The sequence below is a fragment of the Hyalella azteca genome, unplaced genomic scaffold (assembly GCF_000764305.2).
Source record: "Hyalella azteca isolate HAZT.00-mixed unplaced genomic scaffold, Hazt_2.0.2 contig4474, whole genome shotgun sequence".
NCBI lineage: Eukaryota > Metazoa > Arthropoda > Malacostraca > Amphipoda > Hyalellidae > Hyalella > Hyalella azteca.
Window position 1 is genome coordinate 1 of NW_025934688.1, and position 11,490 is coordinate 11,490.

The following is an 11,490-nucleotide window of genomic DNA, read 5'->3' on the forward strand; positions in this document are numbered from 1 at the left end:
TTTCCATAACCTAATTGTTGTAGGTCGCGAACTTCTAACTCGCTACCCCAATCTTTGTGATCTTAACAATTCGGCACCCCGAACTCAAACACAATTAAGAGATGGTAAGTTCATCAGCCAATCATTGACGGCCTTTCAAGCAAAATCCACTATTCATAGACAAAAATATAGAGCGTAAGTACTTACGTTCACTTAGCGAGTTTTGAAAGTATGGCCCCCGATGTCGAAAAGAATTTCCATAACCTAATTGTTGTAGGTCGCGAACTTCTAACTCGCTACCCCAATCTTTGTGATCTTAACAATTCGGCACCCCGAACTCAAACACAATATTAATAACATTATTTAATCATGAATAAAATGTTATCCTCAACAGCTTTGAAGATATCAGTACAGCGACCGCTATTGATGGTGAGGAATGGAGAATTTATAATGAGATAGAAAATTTCTTTATGATCGCGTTTTGTCGAACATAAAAAACGTGTAGTAATTCATCTGGAAATATGGTAGAATTGAGCACCAATGAAAACAAGTCCATAACACAATTTTATTAATGTTTATTTCATAACAATATCATTATTTAACTTATTGGAAACTGAAAAAAATTAAATTTTAATGCAACTGAAGCTGACCGGTACTGGCCGTCCTTCAGATATCTCAGGAAAACGGAGTTTCTCCATCCGAGCAACCATCCGCTTCCGCCGAATAGCCCTGGAAAAATAGTTGTTTAACCCATGCCTGATTGTATGGGTACATTCGTACCTAAACTCGGTACGATAGTAACATTGTAAAATTGTGCAGTCTGACAAAAGGTTAAATATAGATAATGTTCACATTATACGGGCTATATAACGAGTATGACATTCAAGAAAAGTACAACAAAAATTTATATTAAAAAATCTAATAATAGAAGGAAATATTGTGTCAGATGGAGCCTTAACGCTGTAAATTTTGTGCAGCCTTCGTGTGCTTATGATAAGAACAAAAAATTTGAGCCACAATATCAATAACTTTATATTAGGCGCATTTGGAAACTCGATCTCTGCTTAACGATAATATAATAATTTGTGCAGAATTCATCACCGGCTAGATGTAAACAAGTATGAAGGGCAGCTATGATATAAATAAATATGCGTTTAAAAAATGCTTTTTAGAGACCACACTTCTAAAGAGGCCGTTTTTTGCGATGTTGCACATGTACAATGAATTTCATATTTTATTTTTACATATAAAAATTAATTTTTTTAATCGGTCAACTGATTCGTGCATTGTCTCTGACTTTACGGAAGTTTGCAAAATCTCAGATCGATTGAACAGGTAGAAGTGTGTTAAATATCGATTATAAGATTTGTAGCAGACAAAATTACTTATTACTTTCTTATTATTAAAAATTTTTTAATTTTTTATTTTTAATTTTTAAAATCATTTATTCTGTCAACTGATTCGTGCATTGTCTCTGACTTTACGCAAGTGTGAAAAATCTCAGATCGATTGGAGAGGTAGAAGTGTGTTAAATGTTGATTATAAGATTTGTAGCACACAAACAAACAAGCAAGAAATAACTTAAAGATAAGTGTGGTAAAAAAAGCAAAAATTTAATATATGAATACGTTACTTGGTGACTAGATGCGAGGCGCTGCCGTTGACAAGCTTGGACAGCTCGTGGAACTGGAAGTAGAAGACGAGGCTGGGATCAGGGATACGGCCTTCAGCCACTAGCAGGTCACCCAGGTTCCTGATAAACGACATCATCGATATATAATTGACATATAATTGACATATAAATTGATAATTCAGGGTGCGTACCGGTCATGNAGCCAGTGATGGTCGTGGAACTACCAGTGGCACCAAGTGCCCGGAAAAACTGACCTATCACCCCCTCCCTTACATAGTTGCCACTACCAGGATGGGCAATTACAACAACAATTACAACAAACATATATAATTGATAATTCAGGGTGCGTACCATGGAAAACCAGGAAAGTCGTATACGAGTCTGGAAAATTACGAGTCACTCGTATAGGACTCGCAATTTTCCAGACTCGAATACCACTTGCAATTTTTCAGACTCGTATACGACTCGCAATTTTCCAGACTCGTATACGACTTTCCATGGTTTTCCATGACCGGTACGCACCCTGTAAATTATATAATGTAGAATCATAATACGTTATTTATAGCGAATATAACACCAAAAGTTCACAATGATTCGTATAATTAAAATGCAAACTGTTAATGTTAATAGGAAGTTAAGGTTGAGTCAGGAGAATTATCACGTTTATGCATGAAAGTTGGTGATGCAACCCCAATACATTGTTATATATACTATATATACTATATATATTATATAGTATATATAGTATATACTATATAATTTATATAGTATATATTTATATTATATATATTATATACACTACATTACGTACGTACCTTTTGCACGTAGGTAAAGTACTCTCCAACTACACTTGACTTGCGACCAGACAATAAACTATCAACACTAAATGCATAGACTATCTAGATAATAAACTAAGCTTAAAAGGTCTACGTTTGATTTCAAAGTTGGTGTACAGAATAGGAAAGCTCAATATAAGAATATTTAAGAGAACAGAGAATATCAAAGCATTTATAATTATTTTATTATTCTTTTATTATTATTATAACTAATTCACAAATGGAACGGAGTTAACTTAGCAAAAAGAAGAAAAAATATAACTCAGTACTCACTGCAGTGAGTGACAGAGAGCGCATTTTCTCGTCGACGAAAACTTGAGGTCACGGACAGACGGACAGACAGACGGACGGACGGACATGGCGAGCACAATAGTGCATTTTTTCCATAAATGAGAAATGCGCTAAAAACTTAAAAAAAACTTAAAAACTTAACTTATTTGAAAAAAAAACTCCAAAGATAATAGTTTTTAATATTTGTAACGGCAACGTGGATACAAAGCAAGGACGGCAGGAAAATCTTCTCACCTGAAGGCCTTGCGGAACGCGTCGATGGTCTTGATGATGCAGGACTTGGTTGCTTCCCTCTTGAGGACGGCTTCTCGGCACATGGGCAGAATGAAACCTAGCGCTTTTCTGCTCACACATTAATTAAATATATATAATAATAATTATTTAAAATAATAATTACACTGCAAGTCAATCAATTGTTTTGTTCATGGTCTCGTGGACCACTTGTAAATGAAATGGAGCATCTAAGCATGACAGCGTCAATAAAAGAACATGAATTAGTTAACTATTTTAGCGTAATAATTTCATCAAAATTCCGGAACGAAAAGATAAGGCTGGCGATAGATGAACTAAAAAATATTAGAAGGCCAGATAAAGCTAGATCCATTAAGAAAAATACTGGAGCTTAAAATATTAACTCAGTGATTCAGAGTTTAAATTTAGTTGTCATGTTGGCCTTTGGACTATTCTTAACCGCCCGGCCGATTCCGAAAAAAAATTTAACGAGCAGTTGCGAGTTTTGAACCCACAATTCGCCGCACCAATCTTGGTGATGTCAACCACCAGGCCACTCGGGGCCGTTCTACCAAAATAAGTTGCGAGATCGTAACTCCTTCAACCAAACACTGACGGCCTTGCAAGCTACACCCACCAATCACAGACGAGAAATTGGCCGCAGAGTGCACTTAGGCCGCTACGTGCACTTAGGCCGCTACGTGCACTTAGGCCGCTACGTGTACTTGGGCCGCTACGTGTACTTAGGACGCTACGTGTACTTAGGACGCTACGTGTACTTAGGACGCTACGTGTACTTAGGCCGCTACGTGTACTTAGGACGCTACGTGTANAACCCATGTCTCTGACCTCCGTAACCCAGATCTCTGACCTCCGTAACCCATGTCTCTGCCCTCCGTAACCCATGTCTTTGATCTAAGTAACCCAGATCTCTGACCTCCGTAACCCATGTCTCTGCCCTCCGTAACCCATGTCTCTGACCTCCGTAACCCAGATCTCTGACCTCCGTAACCTATGTCTCTGCCCTCCGTAACCCATGTCTTTGATCTAAGTAACCCAGATCTCTGACCTCCGTAACCCAGGTCTCTGACCTCCGTAACCCATGTCTCTGACCTCCCTGATGCAGCGGTGGCCATGGACCTCCATGAACTCCTGGAAGATGTCCCCCACGCGGCCAGGGTGGGACTGTAGCCACACGCGCGCCTCCTCCACAGGGAGGCCCAGGAACTCGTCGCGCTCCTCGTCCTTGCTGATCTCCTCCGTGAGACACTGCCATTAATAATTCATTAATTGATGCTGAGATTACAAATTAAATAATTATGTAATTAAGGTTGATATGTATTATATTATAAGGTTAATATAATTATCACGGTCAAGGCAATCAAAATTCACGGTTAAGGCATCCGTCAGATACTGCGGTTAATAATTCTTTAATTGACACTGCGATTAAATTATATAATTATGGTTGATACATATAATTGTATAATGTTAACATAATTATCACGGTTAAGACACTCAGCACTCACGATTAAGACACAGAGCACTCACGGTTAAGGCACTCAGCACTCACGGTTAAGGCACTCAGCACTCACGGTTAAGACACTCAGCACTCACGGTTAAGGCACTCAGCACTCACGGTTAAGGCGGATGGTACACCGGTACTCTCAGCTTCGTTGCAGCATGATGCCAGCATCGTTGCGATGTCAGCGATGCTTTCGTTGCTGATTGCTTACAAAATAACAATGACTATTAACTTAATAAATAATAATCAAATTGATCAAAATTGGACATTTGATGGAAAAATAAAAAAGCTTTGGAGTTCGATTACTTATAAATGGAAATTATCTTAAAAAAAGTTATAAAATATAGAGTTTGGTTGCTGCTTCCTGTAGATCCGTTTCAAGATTCCTGATTTCAATAACTTATGCGAAGAAAAAATGTTCAAAAGTTATAAAAAAAATAAAGTTTAGTTGCCGCAACCTGCAGATTCGTTCCAAGAATGAGAAACAAGTGCAATGGCTGTTGAAAAATTGCAGTGAACGACAGCACAGAAATATTTGCACCCTTCAACGATCATATCATAAGCCACTTTAAAAAGATAAAAAGAAAGTACGAAATGAGCTATAATCAAAAAATTTTACAAAATTTAATAAAAAAAAACATATTGGTCCTATCTATTTGTTTATACCACTTGGCAGATATTCTCTTTCTATTTGTAGACATTAAGGCATAAAAATGGTTAATATAAAATATTCAGGTACATATGTCACTACATAAATAATTTCAATATACAATTAATGGTTATTCATTTATTAGATAGTCTTATTGAACTTCAAATGTCAATGACGCAAGATAAAATATTGATATAATAATAAACATACCTACAATTACGTTTTAAAAATCTATTAATAATACAATCATCACACACTCTACAGACCCAAAATAATAAAGATTTAAAGTCCTTACTTTTACTGTTCTCGGAGAGCATGACGAGAGCGAGCAGCTGTGTGAAGGATGATGCAGAACTTGTGTGGTTGTGTGTCTCGGCGATCTGAATAATTTTAGAGAGAGACAATTGTATGAATATTCAAAATTTGCAATAAAGAACTAAGTGGTTGTGTGTGCAATCTGAATATTTTTATAGAAGAGATACTTTTTTGAATATTCAAAATTTGCAATAAAGAACTAAATGGTTGTGTGTCTCGGCAATCTGAATATTTTTAGAGAAGAGACACTTATTTCAATATTTAAAATTTGCAATAAAGAACTGGAGAAGTAATGCAGAAAAAATTTAAACCTTTCCAGAAGAAAAGTTGAAAGCGCGTCAACAATTCCTCTGTCGCAACAAATTCCTCTGTTCAATTGCAACAAAATTTCCGTAGCGTTTTTCTAGCACCTTCTTCCAAAATTACGATATTCTTTATCATCGTCATCATATACAGTATATGTTATTTTTGTACATCAACAACGAAATGTGATGGGAAATTGAAGAGCGTCAAAATGAATGAAATCAGGAAGGGTTTCATCAAGAAGCTCGCGCCCCTCGCTTCTTCCAATAACATCAAAATCTGAATTAAAAAATTCAAATAAAACTTAAAAAAATATAACTCAGTACTCACTGCAGTGAGTGACAGCGAGCGCATTTTCTCGTCGACGAAAACTTTAGGTCACGGACAGACGGACGGACGGACGGACATGGCGAGCACAATAGTGCATTTTTTCCATAAATGAGAAAATGCGCTAAAAAGAAATAAAGCTACTCATCTCCAAAATTAGACTATAAGTCTCGACTCTTACGAAAAAAACATGCGTATAATAAACTTCAGAAGCTGCCACGCGGCCTGACATCGATCAACTCAGATCGCCTATTTTTCAATCAACATTGCAAAAGTGTTCATAAAAAATTATTCCTAATTAAACTGAAAAATTCCAACATAATCCAAAATAGGAATAAAACGAAACCAACGACCTCAATTAAAATCCGACTTAAAATTATAAAAATTAAAGCATTAATTGGCGTGACCTCAATTATATCATTAATTAGCCTGACCTCAATTATCCTGACCTCAATTAAAACACTAATCAGTCTGACCTCAATTAACGCATTAATGAGTCTGACCTCAATTAACGCATTAATCAGCCTGACCTCAATTAACGCATTAATGAGTCTGACCTCAATTAACGCATTAATTAGCGTGACCTCAATTAACGCATTAATCAGCCTGACCTCAATTAACGCATTAATCAGCCTGACCTCAATTAACGCATTAATCAGTCTGACCTCAATTAACGCATTAATTAGCGTGACCTCAAGTAGAGCATGAATTAGCGTGACCTCAATTATAACATTAATCAGCGTAAATTCAATTAAAGCATTAATGAGTCTGACCTCAATTAACGCATTAATCAGCCTGACCTCAATTATAGCATTAATCAGCCTGACCTCAATGAGCTCAGGTAGCCTGGAAGAGACCTGCGCTAGGAGCGCCCCCGCCTTGACAGCGCGGCCCGTCCTGAAGGAGTAGCTCCTACAGCGCTCCTGTAGCGCCGGTACACGACGCTTGTTGTACACAAACTCCTGTATATAATATAGGCTTTTAATACAGTCTAAGCCAATATAGATGCAAATAATCATTAATAAATTATTATGAAATAATATGTTTAATATTGTTTATGCCGGTACACGTCGCTTGTTGTACACAAATTCCTGTATATAATATATGCTTTTAATACACTCCAAGCCAATGTAGATGCAAATTAATCATTAATCACTTATCAAATTAATTAATCAAAATTATTTAATCAAATTGATTAAAATTATTTAATCAATTTAATCAAAATTAATCTATCAAATTAATCAAAATTAAATAGTCAAATTAATCAAAATTAATTATTCAAATAATTAAATAATCAATTATTATGAAATAATATGTTTAATATTGTTTATAAGTATCAGGAATGAATACAAACGCTATATATTGTGCAATACAATACCGAAGAAATACACAACGCATAATTATCATGGAAAATTACATTCTAAAAATATACTTTACATTATTGTAATGGAAAATTACTATGCTGAATATTGTACGTTAGGATAAAAATAAGTAAAATAAGCTTTTATTATTCATTGTTCATATCAAACTAACAATTTTACATTATTTATTAGTATGTGATTTACTGATCATTAAATAGGTTTCATAAAGGAAAGTAACAAATTTTGCCAGCATATACTAATATAATACATTAAATGTGAATAAACCACCCTCACCCAGAAGGCAAACAGTATTATTTATTATAGTATTATAGCATTATTATATTAATTATTATTATATGCAGTAGTATTATTATATTATTTATTATAGTATTAGCTCTCACCCAGAATGCNATATTATTTATTATAGTATTATAGCATTATTATATTAATTATTATTATATAGTATTATTATATTATTTATTATAGTATTATTATTATAGTATTAGTTCTCACCCATAAAGCAAAGAGTGCTCCGTATAATTTAGCTGCCAGCGACAAGGTCCCGTAGCGCGCTACCCCGCGCTTGTGGTAGCGCTCGTCGGTTACCAGGTGACCGAACACTGCTAGGTCTAAACTCTGAGTCACGGTACTTATTTCCTTGTCAAGTGAACGGTACAAGATCTGGAAGAAAATTAATAAATAATAACAATTTATAATTAACATTAACATAATTTGGAGGTATGTCTGGGTCTAAATTCTGAGTCACGTTACTTATTTCCTTGTCCAGTGAACGGTACAAGATCCGAAATAAAATTAATAATTAACAATATTTATGATGCGATGTTGCGTGGTACAATATATTAAGGAAACGAAACTGATCAAGAAAATTCATGAAGCGTTGCTAAGAAGATGCAAAGTCCGCTAAGCGATGCGAACATTTCATATGATCGTCAACACGCGCCAGTTCTATGTAATTATCAATCCCTGGATGCAAACTCGAGTTTTTCTGTTTATTCCGTACGTTGCTAAGTTACCCGAACCTGAACATTAAACATGGCTTTCCTTAACCTGCATCATGTTAGGCATGCAGTGCAGGTGCGACATGACCAGACATACCTCCATCATGTTAAGCATGCAGTGCATGCAACATGACCAGACATACCTCCATCATGTTAAGCATGCAGTGCAGATGTGACATGACCAGACATACCTCCATCATGTTAAGCTTGCAGTGCAGATGTGACATGACCAGACATACCTCCATCATGTTAAGCATGCAGTGCATGCAACATGACCAGACATACCTCCATCATGTTAAGCATGCAGTACATGTTGGTACAAAATCTTACGGAAAGGACACCGATCAAGAAAATTTATGAAGCTTTGCGAAGAATTTGCTAAGTCCGCTAAGCGAAGCAAACATTTCATATAATCTTCAAAACGCGCCTGTTCTATAAATATCAATCACAGGATGCAAACTTGAGTTTTTCTGTTTATTCCATACGTTGCTAAGTTACTAGAACCTGAACATTAAACATGGCTTTCCTTAACCTGCATCATGTTAAGCATGCAGTACATGCGACATGACCAGACATACCTCCATCATGTTAAGCATGCAGTGCAGATGTGACATGGCAATACACTTGTTGGTGGCAGGGTCAGGGCTGTAAGAAGCTACAACAGAGTTACGCTGACACAGCACGCGCTGTAGCGCCAAGTCCAGCACCTTTGGCACCAGCGACAGCGTCAGAGGGGTTAGTGCCCCCGGTAGCACCTCCCTATAACCGTTTTACAAGTTTAGTAAGCTAAATTATAAAATAATTATACGGTAAAATTAAATATTCAGATACACAATCTCAATAGCCTCATGATATACCACCGTTTTACACGTTTAATAAACTAAATTATAAATATTCAGCTAAATAATCTCAATAGCCTAGTAATCAGGCACAATTTAAACACAAGTTAATACAAATTTTCTTCTTAATATCTGAAATAATAAATGATTGTACGGCCGAAAAACCAAGTTTACGAACAAATAATTCCGAGTCTACTCCTAAAATTGGTATTTCAGTGAAATAAAACTTGCCGTTTAGTAACTGACATCACTCGGCCAAACGCCTAATCATAATGATAATAATAATGTTGAAAATAATGATAATGATTATGATAATAATAATGATAATAACAAAAATAATAATAATAATAATAATATTAATAATAATAGCAAAAATAATAATAATAATAGTACGTAATAATAACAAAAATAATAATAATAATAATAATGGTAATAATAATAATAATGCTAATGTTGATCAGACGCACCCAGTGTTGGCGCATGTAAGCAGCTCTGAGTCCGACAAGACAGCGTCGTCGAGCTCCAGCTGAAGCTCCAAGTCGCTCCATAGCTCCAAGGAGGTGATAGGACGCGCTTGGAGCAAATATATCTCGTCCTGAACCATGGAGCGACGGAAGCAATCAATTCCCGACATTACATTGGCAAAACTAATGCAAAATATTGTACATACTTCGGTTCAAAATTTAGAACAATATTAATCGTTAAAAAATATAACTCAGTACTCACTGCAGTGAGTGACAGAGAGCGCATTTTCTCGTCGACGAAAACGTGATCACGGACGGACGCTCAGACAGACATACAGACAGACGGACGGACGGACATGACGAGCAAAATAGTGCCTTTTGTCCATAAATGAGAAAATGCGCTAAAAACAGCAAACCAATATCCAATAAAATATCAATAATGAGAATGAGGAAACTGCAGGTGACCTATACAAAGCAGTGCGAGGGTAGCCTTCGTCTTCGTACGATTAATATCTATCATCGTAACTCAATTGTCCTCAATTATTCATTGTATTTCGTTTAACAAAATCAAACCAATTCCTTTGTAGTACCCAGACACTTCAAATATCTACATGAATCAACCGTGACCAAAACACATGCACACAAGCATTTGTAATATTTTATATGCCATGTATAATTAAAATTCTTATACTTACGCAACACAACATTAACGAAACATACAACGCTCGGACGAGCATATTTATGTCATACTCTTAGGCTATAAATATTTTTGCTAAAGATTAAATACCAAAATTTGAACGTAAGGTATCAAAACGAAAAAAAAAACAATACTTCAAAATGGCTAATTCGATCTCTCTCGATCAAAACTGAACACAAAAAATACACACAAAACATAAACACACAGAAATATGAACGTAAAATACAAAAAATACACACAAAACACACAGAACACAAAAATATGAACGTAAAATAACTTACGTTGACGACAGCAAACTCGATGTCTCGGGGCGACGCAAAGATGCGTTCAACGTAGAGAGCGAGAGACGCGAGACGCAGAGCGAGATCTTCAGAGACGCAGCATTTACGTCTCTCTGTCTCTGGCACCTCTTCCTCCTTGGTGCCGCCACAATCTGCCGTGTGTTGACAGAGATTGTGATCAATTATACGTCACAATCTGGCGAGTGTTGACAGATTGTGATCAATTATACGCCATAATCTGGCGTGTGTTGACAGAGATTGTGATCAATTATACGCCACAATCTGCCGTGTGTTGACAGAGATTGTGATCAATTATACGCCACAATCTGGCGTGTGTTGACAGAGATTGTGATCAATTATACGTCACAATCTGCCGTGTGTTGACAGAGATTGTGATCAATTATACGCCACAATCTGCAGTGTGTTGACAGAGATTGCGATCAATCATACGCCACAATCTGCCGTGTGCTAACAGAGATTGTGATCAATTATAAGCCACAATCTGCCGTGTGTAGACAGAGATTGTGATCAATTATACGCCACAATCTGCTGCGCGTTGACAGAGATTGTGATCAAGTATACGCCACAATCTGCCGTGTGTTGACAGAGATTGTGGTCAATTATACGCCACAATCTACCGAGTGTTGACAGAGATTGTGATCAATTATACGCCACAATCTGCTGCGCGTTGACAGAGATTGTGATCAAGTATACGCCACAATCTGCCGTGTGTTGACAGAGAT

General features: G+C 36.4%; 1 protein-coding gene across 1 annotated transcript in view; it reads right to left on the reverse strand.

Annotated features, from left to right (window-relative positions):
* Nucleotides 1-629: 629 nt before the first annotated feature.
* The window catches only part of LOC108668812, a gene marked incomplete at its 3' end in the record, with an annotated part of 28,723 nt that continues 17,862 nt past the window's right edge, over nt 630-11,490 (reverse strand). The window contains exons 14-24 of the mRNA XM_018156063.2: nt 10,748-10,899; nt 9,773-9,900; nt 9,045-9,225; nt 7,961-8,128; nt 6,914-7,048; nt 5,437-5,521; nt 4,607-4,698; nt 4,040-4,239; nt 2,974-3,081; nt 1,613-1,732; nt 630-708 (exon numbers count right to left, since the gene is read on the reverse strand). Coding sequence (XP_018011552.2) covers nt 630-708; nt 1,613-1,732; nt 2,974-3,081; nt 4,040-4,239; nt 4,607-4,698; nt 5,437-5,521; nt 6,914-7,048; nt 7,961-8,128; nt 9,045-9,225; nt 9,773-9,900; nt 10,748-10,899 — 1,448 coding nt within the window. The remainder of the gene's footprint in view (nt 709-1,612; nt 1,733-2,973; nt 3,082-4,039; nt 4,240-4,606; nt 4,699-5,436; nt 5,522-6,913; nt 7,049-7,960; nt 8,129-9,044; nt 9,226-9,772; nt 9,901-10,747; nt 10,900-11,490) is intronic.